The sequence below is a fragment of the Penicillium subrubescens genome, assembly GCF_028828155.1.
Source record: "Penicillium subrubescens strain IBT 31985 chromosome Unknown utg000004l_segment0_segment0, whole genome shotgun sequence".
NCBI classification, from domain to species: domain Eukaryota; kingdom Fungi; phylum Ascomycota; class Eurotiomycetes; order Eurotiales; family Aspergillaceae; genus Penicillium; species Penicillium subrubescens.
In genome coordinates, this window is record NW_026643154.1 from 3,849,025 (window position 1) to 3,866,486 (window position 17,462).

The 17,462-nt window shown below is 46.3% G+C and overlaps 5 protein-coding genes across 5 annotated transcripts; 2 read left to right on the plus strand and 3 right to left on the minus strand.

Moving 5' to 3' along the window:
- Positions 1–264: 264 nt before the first annotated feature.
- On the plus strand, positions 265–2,138 carry N7473_006421 (cytochrome P450; the record flags this gene model as incomplete). Its single annotated transcript, XM_057152361.1, has 3 exons — positions 265–521; positions 578–1,351; positions 1,409–2,138. 3 exons carry the CDS (start codon positions 265–267, stop codon positions 2,136–2,138), a joined length of 1,761 nt encoding a protein of 586 aa, XP_057010166.1.
- Positions 2,139–4,746: 2,608 nt separating this feature from the next.
- On the minus strand, positions 4,747–5,885 carry N7473_006422 (glutathione S-transferase family protein; the record flags this gene model as incomplete). The annotated part of the gene is made up of 4 exons (XM_057152362.1): positions 4,747–5,143; positions 5,194–5,611; positions 5,683–5,824; positions 5,874–5,885. The coding sequence occupies 4 exons, from the start codon at positions 5,883–5,885 to the stop codon at positions 4,747–4,749; spliced, it is 969 nt and encodes a 322-aa protein (XP_057010167.1).
- An 840-nt stretch (positions 5,886–6,725) lies between these two features.
- N7473_006423 (uncharacterized protein) lies at positions 6,726–7,448 on the plus strand (the record flags this gene model as incomplete). The annotated part of the gene is made up of 3 exons (XM_057152363.1): positions 6,726–7,036; positions 7,101–7,200; positions 7,341–7,448. The coding sequence occupies 3 exons, from the start codon at positions 6,726–6,728 to the stop codon at positions 7,446–7,448; spliced, it is 519 nt and encodes a 172-aa protein (XP_057010168.1).
- Positions 7,449–12,747: 5,299 nt separating this feature from the next.
- On the minus strand, positions 12,748–14,464 carry N7473_006424 (uncharacterized protein; the record flags this gene model as incomplete). The annotated part of the gene is made up of 2 exons (XM_057152364.1): positions 12,748–14,180; positions 14,254–14,464. 2 exons carry the CDS (start codon positions 14,462–14,464, stop codon positions 12,748–12,750), a joined length of 1,644 nt encoding a protein of 547 aa, XP_057010169.1.
- Positions 14,465–15,616: 1,152 nt separating this feature from the next.
- N7473_006425 (peroxidase family protein) lies at positions 15,617–17,291 on the minus strand (the record flags this gene model as incomplete). Its single annotated transcript, XM_057152365.1, has 7 exons — positions 15,617–15,947; positions 16,006–16,180; positions 16,237–16,557; positions 16,614–16,763; positions 16,819–16,849; positions 16,910–17,028; positions 17,084–17,291. The coding sequence occupies 7 exons, from the start codon at positions 17,289–17,291 to the stop codon at positions 15,617–15,619; spliced, it is 1,335 nt and encodes a 444-aa protein (XP_057010170.1).
- Between the last annotated feature and the right edge of the window lie 171 nt (positions 17,292–17,462).

The window sequence follows — 17,462 nt, forward strand, 5'->3', positions numbered from 1 at the left end:
GAAATTACGATACCAGACTCCCTTTTGGGAATAGCGGTATTTTACCTTCACCTCCTTCCGCTCCCCCGCCCCTGAGATAAATCACGGCAGAGCTGGTTGACGCTCGCCCTGCCTATGTGATACATTGATGCAGCTTGGGCCCGACTTATTTCGTGATTCAGCTGATGCGCCGGGTGTGGTTCACTTTCAAAGCGTTCTGCTATCTATCGAAACATCGTGCAGTGCCCATTCCCAGCTAAATCGGCATCGTCTGATTCACTGCCAATGGCTACCCTGGATCTTTCTGCCATTCGCAGTCGGATCGGAGAATTGCGAGTGACATCCGATGGGTTGATTGCTTTGATTGGGACTTGTATCAGTGTCGCTGCCTTGACCTATTTGCTCTCGACTATTCAAGGCGCCGTCACGGTTCACAACAAACGCCATGGAAGCCGACCCCCAAAACTTCCGTATGCCATTCCACTGCTTGGCCATCTTCCAGAGTTCCTCAAGAACACTATGGAATTTTTGGCTAGGGCTACGTACGTTTGATTTCATCATGGAGGTTTCAAGAATTTCTGCTAAGCTGTATGTCCAGAGCTAAATATGGGCCGTCCACTCCAGTCCGGATACAGCTTCTTAACCGGCGCATGAGCCTGCTCAAGGGCGCTGAGTCCATCACTGCCCTTTTTAGAAACTCAAGGGACTTGAGCAGCGAGCACTGGCTCGTGCAGGTCTTGGTCAATGCCTTCGGTGTGGAGGTTGCTGATGCACCCTTCTATCTGGCTGACGACACCGGGATTGCCAATCAGCCTGATCCCAGGAGTAAGATGACCAACCCGGAATATCGCATCTTTCATTTGGTCTTCAAGTCAGTCCACAGTGGCTTGAGCGGAGCGAGCCTTGAGGAGATGGAGAGCCAGCTTGTGCGAAATCTGTCCTCTCAGATCAATGAAGCCGACATTCAATCCGACTCATGGACTACAATATTTGACCTGTACGGCTCATTGATTCGCACTATTGCTTTCAGAGCAGCTGTCGTTTCACTCTGCGGGCCAAAGGTTTTCGAATGCATCCCGACCTTCGATGCCGATTTCTGGACATTCGACAGCGCACTCCCGGATTTGTTTAAGGAAATGCCACGATGGCTGGCACCGGCATCGTATGCGGCTAGGGATAAGATGAAGGAACATCTTCAAAAGTGGCAGTCCTTTGCTCACGAGCATTATGATGTCAGCCAGGGCAAACTGGACAAGAGGGAATGGGAAGAATTTTTCGGATCTAGGTTGATGAGGACGAGACATGAATTCTTCCAGAAGATGCCCTTGAGCAAGGAGACCATCGCCGCGGATGATCTTGGATTGGTGTGGGCGTATGAATCCTTCTTCCAATTTGTCTTCCTGGAGAAACTTTGCTGATCCATGAATAGTGCGACCGCAAATACCGTTCCTGCGATTGGCTGGATGCTCCTGGAAGTTCTCCAGCGTCCGGACCTTCTACGGAGAGTTCGTGAAGAGATTGCTCCGTACATCTCCTTGGACCCGTCCGACCCAAGCCGGATGATCGTCGATATCCCCAACCTTTGCAGCCGCCCCCTCCTGCAATCTTTATACGCCGAGGTCTTGCGTCTCCGCTCTGGCACCGTCATCAATCGAGTCCCGACGTCTAGCGATTTTCACATTGGCGGCTGGCATTTCAAGAAAGATGAACAGATCATCATATCCACCTACGATACCGCGCGCGACCAATATGTCTGGAATCAAGGCACCGTTGACGACCCACACCCTGTGAATGAATTTTGGCCAGACCGTTTCATTCTCTACCCGGATAATCCCAACAGCGGTCCTGTTCTACCGACCATTGCACAGCAACAGCCAAAGAAGATGCAACATCCACCAATCTCGGAACCTACTTTCTCCCTCGATGGCACGGCTGGATCTTGGATCCCCTACGGTGGTGGCACGCGAATGTGTCCCGGGCGCCACTTCGCGAAAAAGGAGATGATTGTAACCCTGGCAATGTTTCTGACGGAATTCGACATTGAGCTATTAATTGATGCGGATTGTGAAATCAAGCCGGATTTGAAGTATTTCATGTTTGGCGTGATGCATCCACAAGGGAAAATACCCGCTCGGATTCGGAGAAGGCGTTTCAATTGATCCCGGTGTTGAATTGATTTTTACTTCATCACAGCGCTGGGCCGAGACTTGGGTGGGAAAGAGGCTGAGTTGACACAATTCGTATAGCCATAGCCATACAAATGGGATCCTGTTAACGGCACGACAAGAACGTTCACGGCACGACATACTAAACCACTTTTGGGTTATCGCGGACCCACCACCAAAATGTACACTCAGCCTCTGCATAAACATGCCAAGCTATTTATGCATACATATCTCTATACATTAGGAATTTGTGATGTTCCATATAGTGTCACCTCGACCTTAGCAATGTGCCTACGTAAGGGTCAGTAAATATCATATCCCTTGCTACCACAACAATCACCACTCCATGGCAACGCCCTTTCACCCCTACCAGCTCTTTATAATAACCTCGAATTTCCGCATCCACCACGTCTCATTTCATCGTCCTTTCTTCTATAAGGCAAGGTATGTGTACAGGGCCTTGATTAACCCCAGATGTTCTGGCCCAAGAGGCCAGAAGCTAGGCAATTCACTCTTCCTGCTAAATTGTCGTCGTTCGTGCATCTAATGCCTTAGATGTACGCCTCTCTTATCAGCAATATTACTAAAGGACGCGGAAGAAAAATACGAGTAACGCGTCAAGGATATTATCGAAAATGTAGCTTGCTTTAAGCTTCCAAGAGAGCTTGGAACCTTTGTGTTGGAGATTGAAACTGCCGAACTTGCTATCCGCTTGTATAGCAAGAAACCGGTTCCCTTAATTTGCACGCCGGTATAGTCAGAAAAGGCTATTGTCCTATTCCCGTTTCTTGATCCAGAGAGCAGGAAGCTGGAGTTTAGGAGATAGTGTCGTGTTTGTTATCTAAGGTTAAGGAAACACGAGAATCTGTGGTGTGAATCTGAAATGCCGCCTAGTGATGAACAACTGGCGTATTGGGAGTAGGACTAGCGTTATCTCAAAGAGCTTAGATTAGTATTATTTAGAAGAAAATAGCTTTTATAGTATATTACTAGCGGTGAATGTCTAGAAGCTCCGAAGCTCTAGTCTAGGGAGGTTCGCTAGGTTTTAGAACAGTGGAAAGCTAAGTCCTCGGCGAATGAGAGAAATAAGTCTCTTAGTTTCTGCTCTTTTTAAGTATCATTAAAGTAGCAGATATACCTGGATCATTTTCGTCTGTGCGTCCTCTATATTGTATCTCCTCCGCTCCGCACTTTATGTATATCTGTCACAGGGATTATTTTCCCACGCTAATGTTACGGGAAATGGGGTGGCCGAGGCGGTCGTGGGAGTAACTTGTTACGGATATTGTTTTCTTTTTTTCTGAATTTCTTCTGTGTGTCTATTATTAGTTTGTCTGGTGTATGGTTGGTTTTGGGAATGTCTCTACTTTTGGTTGTGGGATATACTTTATTCGTCGGTGGCTATTCTCTGCTTCAATTAATATGATATAGCAGAATAGTGATATTATAGATACTATAAGTATCACTTTCTGCTTTAAAGACTGATCCTACTCTTATAATACTTAGGGTTATTCCTGTGAGCTACGTTGTTACGGACCTCAAAGAGGCGCGGGGACCGCAGCTGCTTGAGGGGCAACCGTGAACCAATCATCCCGCGGACGCTAAGGATTAGCGTCATCACGTGCGTTTCGGTATACTTGGGCTTGCCCAGAGGGGCTCCAAGGCAGATACTCGGGGCGGGAGCCAGAAACGGCCTGCGGCTAACAGTCACAACCAATACCCACTTACCTGACGGGACGGTTAGCGCGACGCAGGAACTGGCCACTGACACACGTGACCTTGAGGTAACTATACAGTTGGGTATACCACACGGGCTATGGGAACAACCAAGTCCAGTATACCATCCACTATTCCCAACTGTAGACCACAACCACGAAGGGCTTGATATATAAGGACACTCATTCCACATCATGTATTTAGTTCTTCGCGATCAATCTCACATTGTTACTTGGTTACTACCTTTAGTACTTTGCACTTCACAGTTCACCTTCAAGACAACCCAACCTACAAGTAGGGGATTCACTCAGTGGTAACACTTAGTGATTGACTTACTTGGCGCGCACTTCTGGCACGTTCTGCAAGACACTCAACAGGACCCGAACCCGACGTAAGGCTTTGCATAGCATCGGTACGGTTGCGAGCTACTCTTGGAATCCGCAGTTGGAATCAGGCAAGTATAACCCGTGGACATTCTAACTCACCGTGACCAGTCGGCAACGCGTAACACACGGCAACGAAATCTCGAAATTATTGAAAATGCCCGGTTTGCTAAGTAACGTCGATAAACTAGAAGAAATACACCAAATTTAGTAAGCAGGACTCTTCAGCAGATGTTAAATCACTGCTTTTATGTTAAGATAACTGTAGACATTGATTTTGAGCATCACGATGCCTTAAAATTTACTATACTATAGCAGTAACTGTTTCACCCTAGGAGGGTTTTGCTGCCCTTTAGGGAACCTGCCGGCAGTATTACTTTGCCCGTTACCGGGAAGATCACTTTCCGCATCTCTGCCTTCTTCACTGCCTTCCTAGTTCGTGCCTTTGAAAACCTCCAAACCCGACCTTCGTAACGAACGCTAGTTTAGAACCTCGGAATCATTCAAGAAATCGGCACCACTTCAGGCAACGGGCCATCCGGCACAATAGCCCAAGGGTTAAGAATGGTCAAACTGAAATAGTGCTGCTTGATATGGCCAATATTTGTTGTCCAACGAAACTCGGAAATATTCCAATATAGATTCTGCATCCAGCGATGAATGTTCGGATAATCGAATCGAATCAGTTTCCGGTTTGTCTTGAAGAGGTTGTAGTAAACAATGTCAAATCGGACGACTGTCACAAAAAGTCGTATATCCGTTTCCGTGAGCAATCGCCCGAAGTAGAATGGCCCTCCATTATGCTTGACCTGTAGATGGGATTCCACGGCATCAAGCTGGTTAAAGAGGTCTTCGATGGCCCTATCGTAGGCTTGTTGGCTTTTTGCAAGGCCACATTTGCTTGAGCATTGTTAGCATGATAGGCATCAGATTCATCACGCCGAACTTACTAGACTCCATTGTTGATGTTCTCGTATATCTGAAGATTAACGGAGTCAATCTGGAATTGCAGTCTTGGTGGGTAGATGTCTATTTTCTGGGTTTCTGGTGGCAGCAGATGATTGAATGCGGAATTCAAAATGCGAATTATTTCGCTGCTTTCATTGTTGACGATAGTCCCGTTGGTTTTATCCCACAAAACTGGTACAGAAAAGCGGCCCGAATATCCCGGATCAGCTTTCAGATACAGTTCTTTCAATCGTTTGACTCCCGGATGGAGGGGATCGGGAACACAGCCCTCTTCGGCTGCGCCTTCTCCGCTGTTGTAAAAGCGCCAACCTTCCACGAGAGACATATGAGGGTGCACAACGGTCACTCCCACAATATTTTCAAGGCCTTTTAGTTTGCGAACGATCAGTGTACGGTGTGCTACAGTAAAGATTAGAAATTAATCAAAGCGTTCTGTAGGCTGTTGAGGATTCTGGAAGTATTGAACTTACCCCAAGGGCAGGCATATGAGACATAGAGATGGTAGCGTCCACTTTCAGCAGGAAATCTACCATCAGGGTCCGGAGAAACAGCATCTCTGAACTGGGCTCCTGGCCGCTGAAAGTCGCCGTTTTCGCTCCGTGGTATCAGTGCCTGTATCCATGTCAGATTGTTCTCTTTCCTGGAGCGGAAATCTACTAACGTCGCTCTTCATTGTTCGACGTATTAATCTTGAAATTTCAGAGGTGGGAAAAGCAAGAATTTCTAATGAAGACACCAGACCAATACCCGAATTTAAATGACGGCTGATATATTCTGAATATTCCCGTATGTTGTCAGCTTAGAGAAACAGGAAGAAGAACTAATTAGTGATCTTGGGCCCGGGCTGACGGATCCACTAACTATCTCACATGTAAGTATCAAGGGGGTTTTGTAACTGCCTAGTCAGGCAAACCCTCCGCCTCTAGGGCCCCGCCTAGGTGTAGTAGGTGTAGGGAACCGGGCTGCTTTGTAATACGAACACTTTACTAAAGTCCCGTGTGACGTCTCGACCAATAGGATCTCTTAAATTGCCGTCCTCTCCGATGATACTCGCAATACAACCCGAAACCCCGAGTACGCGACTGCTAGGTTCTCATGAACATATTGCTGCTACAGTGGCACCGCAAAAGTTTGTGACCCCTCGCCAGTCTCTATTCCGTAATTACCGATTGTTTAAACAGAAGCCAGACCTTGGAGTTTGGAAATCTCCACACATGCTTGTACAATAGCACCTCTCCTTTAGCCAACCATGCCGCGATTGAATCAGTCACCTCCAAATCCGAAAACTTCATGATCTGCTTTTGATGTCTTCTCATTCTAGGACCCTCTTGTCTCGCCATTGAGTTGGTAATGTAAATCCGTCTTTTTGGGTTCCTCTTAAGCGAAAATAATTGGCACCGTGTAGCTGTCAATATAAACCTCCAAGTGAGCCTTGACGATATACTTTGTCTTTGTCACACTTACTAAACAGAAGCCTTCATCTGTGTCGCTTAATCCTATCCTCTTGTTGGCCATGTGGCTTCCGATGACAGATCGCACAAATCAACGCGAGCCATCAGCAATTAAGACCCCGACGTCGAAATGGCGTGGCTTCATTCACAGATTCGCTCCGTCGTACGTGTTATCGATACTCCAAATCTTACTAACTAATAATAACAAGTATGCATTAGATAGGTGGTTTGCTATCGTTATGGGAACAGGAATAATCTCGATCCTCCTCTACAAGCTCCCTTACAATAACGCATGGCTTTACTGGATATCAGTAGCAATTTTTGTCATTACTATCGCCCTCTTCGCTATCTTCTCCTTAACATCTGCTCTACGGTACCTCTGCTACCCGATCCTTAGCGCGACATAATCACTTATCCTGTTGAGTCTTTGTTCCTAGCGACGTTTCCTATAAGCCTAGGCATTATAGCCCAAGGGATCGTGAATATTTGCGTACCCGCTTAGGGTTTCTGGGCTTTAACTCTAGCCTGGGTATTGTGGTGGGTTGAGGTTGTAGCTTCGGTTGCGATCTGCTTGTATATTCCGTTCACTATGTAAGCGACAATTTTCCACAGCAAATAGATAGCACAACAGCATACGAGAAGCTTATTCTACTAAACTCTGTATATCTATACACAAGACCGATATCGCGTCCGTGACACCTTTTTGGCTTCTGCCTATCGTCTCTATTACAATCTGTGCGGCTACCGGTGGCTTAGTTGCGGGCGCACTACCGAGTCCTACCTAGGCGGATTCGGTATTATACAGCTAGGTGCCATATCTCTAACTGTATTCCTACTAACGAAGACTCTACCTCTTGTATCAGATACAGGAGACATCGTTTTTGTCTTCGTATTCTTCACAGCGCTATTAATGTGGGGATTTGGGCTTGCATAGCTATTCTGGGGAGCTATGGCTTGTGCACGGATGTAAGGATATACTCTATAAGTCAGGATAGAGGCCTGTCAATCAGGTAGGAGAAATGGAGCCAAGTCAATAGTGTAGAAAGGTCAAAGACTGTTTCTTGAGGATCGCAAAACCTCTTCAACATGGGTCAATTTATATACAGTCTCATCGCTCAAACAGGAAGGAGATGTATCCTTGGTAGGGAAATGGGAACGGGGTGAAACACGAGGCTTGTGTAACCTCTGTCAAGGGTGTTCCCTGCAGGAGTTCGTACACGTACTGATGCCGAAGCCCCAGCGAGCCTCCACAGAAAGCCTGACGGCTTATCAGGCCCGGGAAGCCTGATGCACCAACACATGGGGAAGGCCTGCCGGCTTATCAGGCCGGGGAAGCCTGAGGCACCAACACTTGGGAATAACCTCATGCCAGGATATATCATAACATTTTTATCGTTGGAAAGTTTTTTTCATTGGAAGTTGGACCATCCAATCCCGGTAGGGGTTGGGTGGTCAGTGCCACGGGTATCTGCCACTAAATAGCTGGCAGGTTAAGAATAACAGTTCATTTTCTTCGGGCGTCTTTGTTATGATATATCCTGGCATGAGGTTATTCCCAAGTGTTGGTGCCTCAGGCTTCCCGGGCCTGATAAGCCGGCAGGCTTTCTGTGGAGGCTCGCTGGGGCTTCGGCTTCAGTACGTGTACGAACTCCTGCAGGGAACACCCTTGACAGAGGTTACACAAGCCTTGAGTTTCACCCCGCTCCCATTTCCCTACTAAGGATACATCTCCTTCCTGTTTGAGCGATGAGACTGTATATAAATTGACCCATGTTGAAGAGGTTTTACAATCCTCAAGAAACAGTCTTGACCTTTCTACACTATTGACTTGGCTCCATTTCTCCTACCTGATTGACAGGCCTCTATCCTGACTTATAGAGTATATCCTTACAGTCTTGCTTGTGGAGCCGCTGCCTGTAAGCCGACCATCACAGTGTCGAGCTGTTCTTCCGCCTCTAGACGGATTCTAGATCTCTATAGGCGATTCAGGAGAATATATCTGCCCAATACGGCGTTGGTCTTAAATATATTTCCACGAACTCTATCATTTGCTGATGATTTCGTGGACCATCCCTGGGTATGGCAAGAGTGATAATTATGAATACAAGAGCAGGGTTTCCTTCACTGAACCGCGATTATCATTCTATCTACGATATTGGCCTTTAATGGAAAATCCCAGAATTTAACTGAAAACCCAGCGGTCTAAATTCTGTCTTCCCAACAGTTATATGTCACTGGTGGTGAGATCTATCTAAGAGCTAATCAATCATAAATTCTTGAAAGAAGCTATATCTACCAATGACTGGTCTATATCATAATAAGACGAGTCATTCGGGTCAATTCACTAGGATACATAGTTATAGCTCTCTGCTTTCATCTTCGAGCTGCTTCAAGCTAGGAGAAACAAGCAAATCGCCAGTAATGGTTCCATGGATGGTGAATGCAGATACTACCAACAAAAGGCGAACGAGAGAGACTGTGCGGACCTACGTGTAATGAGACGTTAGCAAATCCGTACTTTTGCTGACGAGCCGTCACGGGAAAGAAACTCACTGTTCCAAGGATTGAAAAAACCTTGATCCTATCTCTTCGCCCAAGGTAATAGTAGACCCCGTGAAAACACCCACCGCGAAGACGATACTCCACTAGCCTATGTTGAACGGTGGGCTTGTCCGTTGTTACGATACATGCCTGGGTCACATGATCATACACTTAGGCCAAAAAGACCACTATATCCGCGATCAGCGGATATGACCCAGGAGCCAATATATATAGTAGCGCACATTTATTGTTATTGCATAACACCCTCTCGTACTCGCTTAATTAGGCGTAGGAGGGCTCGCGCTAAGGTTAACGAATAGGAGAGTCTTACCTCGATCGAATATATCTCTGCTAGCGGCTTTGCATTACTACCCTTCTTTATCTTTCGAAGCAGTGTATTGCTCAAGAGATAGTTTGACGAGTCGCTAGATCCAGATTAGGCTGTATCAGTAGCTAAGACTAGCTATATAAATTCGGATCTTGTATTTAAATAGCTTTAGCATTTTGATAAACACACTATAAATCGCGCTAAAAAGAGTAAGTAATATACAATCGCTATACTTTTGAAGGTAATATTTATACTAATAAACAACTAATTATTAGACAAGCCTCGCTTTTTACTCTTTAATAGGTATACTGCGCACTTAACTGCTGAATTCCTCGAATACTACAGGCAAGCTAAAATCTTACCCTTCTGCTTTATTTCGTACGCTACGTATCTCGTCCAGCCTCTAGATAGTGATACGTTCCTTACGTATAAGACCAAATTTAGAAGCTAGAATCGTATAGTATCTCAATAGGGTAGAGATCCGACTAATAAATCAGTATTCCTACGAGGGATTCGTGAAATTCGTGACGAGACCTTTACCCCCTATATCATTCGTAGGAGCTTCAGGAAGCGAGGAATTTACCTATTTAATCCCGATTTAGTAGTAAAGCCACTTACTAAGCGTAAGGAGAGGGAATTCGTACTACTTACAAGCTTCGATAGGATCCTTAGTGATAACGCGCGCGGTATTCAGCCGCAGTGTAAGGATATACTCTATAAGTCAGGATAGAGGCCTGTCAATCAGGTAGGAGAAATGGAGCCAAGTCAATAGTGTAGAAAGGTCAAGAACTGTTTCTTGAGGATCGCAAAACCTCTTCAACATGGGTCAATTTATATACAGTCTCATCACTCAAACAGGAAGGAGATGTATCCTTGGTAGGGAAATGGGAGCGGGGTGAAACACGAGGCTTGTGTAACCTCTGTCAAGGGTGTTCCCTGCAGGAGTTCGTACACGTACTGAAGCCGAAGCCCCAGCGAACCTCTACAGAAAGCCTGACGGCTTATCAGGTCCGGGAAGCCTGATGCACCAACACATGGGGAAGGCCTGCCGGCTTATCAGGCCGGGGAAGCCTGAGGCACCAACACTTGGGAATAACCTCATGCCAGGATATATCATAACACGCAGCCTCCGCAGGGTAATCGGGTTACCTCGCCTGCTCTATTATCAAGCTCGGTTAAGCAACCGAAACCCTAAGAAGTGCTAAAAAATGCTAGCAGAAACTACGGAAGGCTATAGATAGCCTACTAGATCGACCTAGCAGGGTTAAGAAAGTCGAACGGCGATAGACACGCTTAGAAACGAAGACTGTTACTAAATACGAGGAGGTTATTATCCAGTATAACCTCCTTGCTAAGGCCACTAAGGTCCGCAGCAGTTACACGACCACTAATCGCACTAAGCGCCAGATTACCAAGGTCAAAGTGCTTACTACTAAGGATGCTAATACGCGCATCGCTATGCAAAAGGAGAATCAGCAGTGGGTTCAGCGGGTGCGCAGAGAGAATACGAAGAAGCTGTAGCAGCAAAATTGGCCGAACTGAGGAGAAAGGCCCTTGCTAGCAGTGATATTAATCGCCTTTTTGAGCCTTTTGATAGTTTTGAAGATAGAGAAGGGGATAGCTCACTAAGGGTGTAAAGAGTCAGCTAATGGGCAGATTTGCTGCCGCGCGCACAGGTTGTAAACGCAATTCTCGCGCGCTAATACCAAAAGTTTTCTTATTTTTTTTACTTCTATAGGCTTCTAAGGCACTAATAATGCGGTCTCACTCTTCAGAATAAGAATTAGCCATGGTGGTGGCTGGCGAAGAGAGTAGATTAGAAGGAAATGGGGTGATTGTTATCGTTGGAAAGTTTTTTTCATTGGAAGTTGGACCACCCAATCCCGGTAGGGGTTGGGTGGTCAGTGCCACGGGTATCCATCACCTTGCTAATCTTTGAGGCCGTAGCCTGGAGTTCTTACCGCCTTTGGAAATGGCATAGCCCGGTGACCGAAAATCGGGCGGGCAACGGCGGTGTATAGACGCCATCCGCCAATGCATAATTCGATCAGCAATCCGGGTATCTAATTGGTCAGGAATCATGCATATTTTGACCGCCTTTAGGGCCGCCCCTTAATGCCTTACCCCTCAGGCAGAATTGCTGTCATGTGATTCGTCTCTTTCCTTAATACTAGGCCTTCGCCCTAACTTCCGCCGAGGATTATTTCACCCCTTTCTACCCCCCCAAAAGCAGGCTACCACACGATCTCTTGATCCTGCCTAACAACTAAGCCCTCAGAAGCTAGATAAATTGTTGGAAACGTGAATCTGATAGGTGCTTCTGATCGATTTCATGGCTGCAGCAAATAAGCAGGTTTCGGTGGTGGAGAAAGTCCTTCGTGGCCCGTGCATGATGCGACAGTAAGGTTGGACTTGGTCGTAGTCAAAATTCTGCCGGGCAAATTTGCTTATTAATTATGCATTGGTGAATGGCGTCTATACACCGCCGTACAAGAGGGGCTGAGCACTGAAACGGAAAGGAAAGTCAAGAATTGGCATAGGAAATCCGGTACGGAGGTACATAGGACTGATGATTCGGCCCAACTCAGGATCCTTAAAGTTCCATTCCTCCAAAATGGCCCCAAAGCTGTCCACAGGACATGTGGGGAGGTTTCCGAATAGGAGATTGAGGTATGTAAAACATACTCGAGTCAAATGGATGAGAGCAAAATTTCTACTAGATTCTCTTCAATTGTAATTTTTCTCGGCAAACTTCTTTCTAAAATATCACTATCCCATCTTTCCTGGGACACATAACAGCGGTTTGCGGAGCCTAGGCTCGAGCCGCTTTATGAGTCCTGGATATGTATTTCTTTCCTATTATTTGACTTGAGTGGACAGTTGACGTTGCGACAAGATTTCACCGGGATTGGCAGATCTGATCCCGGAGCCGATTTTCAATACTGTGGTTTGCGATACCCTTATACTTGTGATCAATCACGTCTGTCACCGCATCAATGGCCTGAGCGGAACCTTCAGATGTGTAAAAATGGTATGCAAGAATATGGCCAACCAATAATTATTCACCACCACTCGCAATCAACCATATAAGAAAATTTTCCACCTTGGAAGCTCCATTCTGTTGCGAACCAGGCCCATCCAATGTTTACCCGAAGTCGACACTGTACACAAATTGAATAGTCATTTCATAATATGTATGCTATAAAAACTCCATTCTAATCTTCAAACTCTAGCCGACCTGTGTAAATATCAGCCTCTTCAGGCTTGACCAATGGCTGCCGGAAAGCAATCTTGTGTCCGACGTAAAGCGCAGCAAACAGAAAGAGACTGAGATAGTTGATAAAAAAGTCGGTCACGCTGAAAGAGGGCATGAAAGCGGTAAATCCCTGGGTGATTATAATCAATGTGTTGAAGACCAAGCCATACCATGAGAGATACGGCTGCCAGGGGCCTTTGTAGGGCAATATGTCACGAGAAATTCCCTGCGCTTTGAAGGCCTTCATGAATGCTAGATGGCAAATGTTCAGGGATGTCCAGGTGATGAAGCCTGCTAATCCTGCAATCTGCATCAACCAATTGAAGACGGTGCTTCCGGTGTTGGAGATATTCAAAAAGCCAAGCAGACCAAAAAGGGCTGTAAATAGCACACTCCAGTAGGGAACGCCATGCTTAGTTGTCTTCACAAAAATTGATGGCGCAAACCCATCATGAGAAAGGCCCACGAGGATACGGCTCCCAGAATAGACATTTGAATTGGCGGCGGAGAGAACAACAGTCAGCAAAACTGCATTAATGATACTAGGTAGCACATTGACGCCCGCCCGCTTAGCGGCGATGACGAAAGGTGAGGCGTTGGCATTATTAGCATCGGCTCCAGTGCCTTGACTGGCGATTAGGCCTTCATCGGTGGACGGTACAACAATTCCAATGAAGAAAATTGTCAATATAAAGAAGAAAATGATGCGGAAGAAAGTTTTCCGAATGGCTGAAGGGACATTCTTGCGAGGATTCTCGGTCTCACCCGCTGCAATACCCACTAGCTCAGTTCCCTGGTATGAAAATCCGGCTTTGATAAGAACTGCCCAGAATCCAAGAAATTTCCCCAGGGAGGCATTGTCGTCAACCAAATAGGCATTGAAGGGACCTGGATCGACCCAGTATCGAAATCCGATATAACCCTCCTTGCCAACTCCGGCATTCATGCAGATTGCAAATATCATAAATCCGACGACCGTGGCGACCTTGACGCTTGATAGCCAAAACTCGGTTTCACCATAAAAGCTAACCGGGAGCATATTCAGTGCGATTATAAGGACCCAAAATATAGCGATGAAGATAGCAATCGGGATTGATTCGTTCCAGTACTGAATGATGAGACCGGTCGCGGTTAATTCAAGAGCAAATGTCGAGGCCCATGAAAACCAGTAAATCCAGCCCATTGCGAAGCCTAGGCTAGGATCGACCAGTCGTGAGGCGTATGCGGTAAATGCACCTGGAATGGGAAGGTAGGTTGCCAACTCTCCTAGTGCAGCCATGACCGAAAACACTATAGAGCCCACAAATATGTATGCAATCAAGGCCCCAACAGGACCGGCGATGGCAACAGCGGTGCCGCTACCAATAAATAAACCGGTTCCAATTGTTCCACCTAAATATAATCGCCAATTAGATTTTGATCAATTCGATTTTCAAATTGCCATGGCTCAAATGTAGGCACTCACCGATGGCAATCATTTGAAGATGTCGGCTTCTCAGCCTGCGCTGTAGGACAGGTAGTTGGTTCACCTCCCCATAGGTGTGTTTCTCTTCAGCATCAATATTATCCCCATCTTGATTAATGTCTCCCCTTTCCTTCAATATCGAATCGCGTTTATCTTTATTTCCTATCCTGGTTTGGCATTGTGCGCTGGTGACCTCGTCATCGGCCATCATGCCCGGCTCTTTGATGTGAGAATATGGTTGCGAGGAATTGAGAGATTGGTAGTCAAGACGGAAGACAGCCCTATGAAGATATGTCTTACATCAAGGATTATATGGCTTTTGAACTTGGCTCATCCCCAGCTTTCTTTCTCCACGGGGTGAGTCGCCTGGGGTCAATAGACACCTCCCGCACATTCGTTTTCCGGCCCGGGCATTTCCCCACGTCGAGGCCCTCGGGTCCACAACAGAGTCTTAAGAGGAAATTCGAGCCAGAGTTTTTACGGGTCTCGGTGGGTTCTGAAGAGCCGATTACGTTTTTGACCAAGAATAGACCTCATGCTGGAGCTCGGGATCCTCCGAAAAGCATCAAATGTGCTGCCAAGCCCTCCGATGGCGGATGTTTCCACAACCAACCGGCCCGGGATGGGTAGGCCAGGCTGCACATAGTGGAGCCGATTAGCCAACAGAAATCATATCCAGTGCGGGGTAGCTTCATCAACTCACCCCAGGGGATGAACAAGCAATGATTTCTGGGGCAAAATAGACATTGTTCCAGGTATATACCTGGTTCCGCTGCATTTCTCGTGCTCTGTTTGGGCTGAAGCAAACAAACTTCTTGCGGGTATGCGCCATAAGTGCAGAAAGTCACTTCTCACGCTATGAAAGTTTCTCACTCTGGCGCTAACCTTTTTACGTATTGCTGATTGCTGATTGTCACTGTCACACACAATAATCCTGTTTTCGAATTTGATAGACAAGACTGAACAGATATGTAAGAGCAATCATATGAGCGACTCAACTAAGCCGAACAATTCACGTGCAACCCTGATCAATTGAAAGGAAAAATAATCATTCAGGCGATGAACTTTTCGGCGCGAGGCATGTGAAAGTTATAACACCATAGTTGTCTGCTCGAATCAGAAGAGCACACGAGATGAACAAAAATGGGGTTTCGGCGATTGTCAATCGCTTGCGGCGGGAGTGATCGCTTCCTAGGCTCAGCTTTGATTTGAAAGTACAGACATGTATCATTAACGATCGCATATATTACACGAGAAATGCGAGTTTTTCATACAAAAGTAATTATCAACAACATAAAAGACCGCGTATCAAATAGGAATCAGTCGCTGCAACCAAATGTAACCTGGCGAGTCAACTCATTCTCTAAAAGGCACGACCACTGTGCATAGCACCTGGGAAATCATTCTGAATGGCCTCCCAGAATGGCTTACCACTCATTTGAAGATCCTGGAACGCCGGGCAGGTGAAGTTAACCAAAGGAACAGACAAAATATCGCTCACGAAGCCCAAGGGCTCCGCCAAAGTCGTGTATAAGCTAGCGAGGGCATTCGGGCTAGCGAATTTCAGCACTTCAAAAACGAAGCATAGCAAATTGTTGCCCTCCAATAAATTTGTAAGGTTGAAAACACCACCGGTCAAATTTGCAAGGTCAACACCAGCAAAGCTATTAACTTTACCCATATTGCCTCCGATACTAGGTTCGGGAAATCTGTCAGTCATCCAATATACCCGAGCATTGGGAACGATCTTACCTTCTAAGTTCTGGATACTTGGCCATCCAATCAATAGTATCCAGGTTGAGCTGTAACAGACCGTAGTCCACCGGTGTTTTGAACCAGTTCTTAGGAATTCTTTCCCAACCTTCCCGGTAGATAAAATTACCCTCCTCGCCGTATATGCCGTAGAAGTTTTGAATATGACTCTTGGCTGAATTTAAATTAGCATCCCACATGCTTTTTCATATGAGTAATTGTGTTGCTTACTCAGGGTTCCATCTGGATTCTCGCGGGAATGATTCCGAAACAGCCGACCAGGGAAAATGTAGCCAGCATTGCGGGCAATAAGTCCTGTCACAGGCCCATAGTAGAAGTTTGGATTTGTTTGAATTGTCTCCTCAAAACGTATCTTCGCTCGCTTGGCCATAAGATCCATGTCAAAAGAGCCGTCGACAGACATGTTATACCAGGACATGAACTTTTCCATATTCAGTGCGTAGTTGTTTCCCGTGACATACAAGTCGTCACGCGTGTTGGATGAATCCGCTTCGATAAAGTTGTGAGATCCAATAAGACCCTGAGGCTCACCTGTGCAAGAGATGAGTATGACTGATGGTCTTCAAGATTGGAGTGTCAATACTAACCAAGGAGTCCCCCCAGATTTCCCAGAAGGTTGTTTACACCAGGGTCACGACCTCCAATGGAAAACCTCGGATCCAGGGACAATGGGTCTCCTGTCCAGACAGTGCCCATTATCGCAAGGACCGTTGCCAAATCCACTCCCATACCGTATACTATCACGTCGATGTTAACGCAGGAGTCCCGGGAATTTTGATACCAACACGATACCTTCGTTGATTGCTTTGATCACATGGCCAAACTTTCAAGAAAAAAAATTAGCCTTGTCATCTGGCGTGGAGAAAAATTTACAGCAACCTACCGAAACCACTCCATTTCGCGGAATGTAGCCGTGGTTTGCCAACGCATTGAGACCAGGGCAAGGGCCACGCTGGTCACCACCCTCGAGATTAGGCGGTTGGAATTCGTGTTCCCCCGTGACTATAGTGATTTTATTACCACCATGAACCATTTATCATATTTTCACCCCACATACCATCAATGGATGACATCATAGAATCGACAAGGAATCTTTTTTCATGCTCTTGTACGGCTTGAGACTCGGCGCTGGCATATGGACATCTCTTGTGTAAAGCTTGATGAGCTTGAGTGCCTTTATGGGAGCTCTCCGTTCCTGGGAAGCCTGAAACCAGGGTAAGCAATGGAAGTGCCCAAAGCAGTCGTGCTGGTCCAGTAATGCGCATAGTGAATCAAGGCTGGCCTTTGTGCCAGGTCATCCACTTTAGCTCAAGAATTGATATGCTCAACAAAGGCGATGCTCAACAAAGGCGATGAAAATTCTCAATTTCTCGAGACTAGGGTATTCATCAGCTAAGTAGGGGGTCATTCCGCAAAGTGCAGGCGAGTGCGTGCTG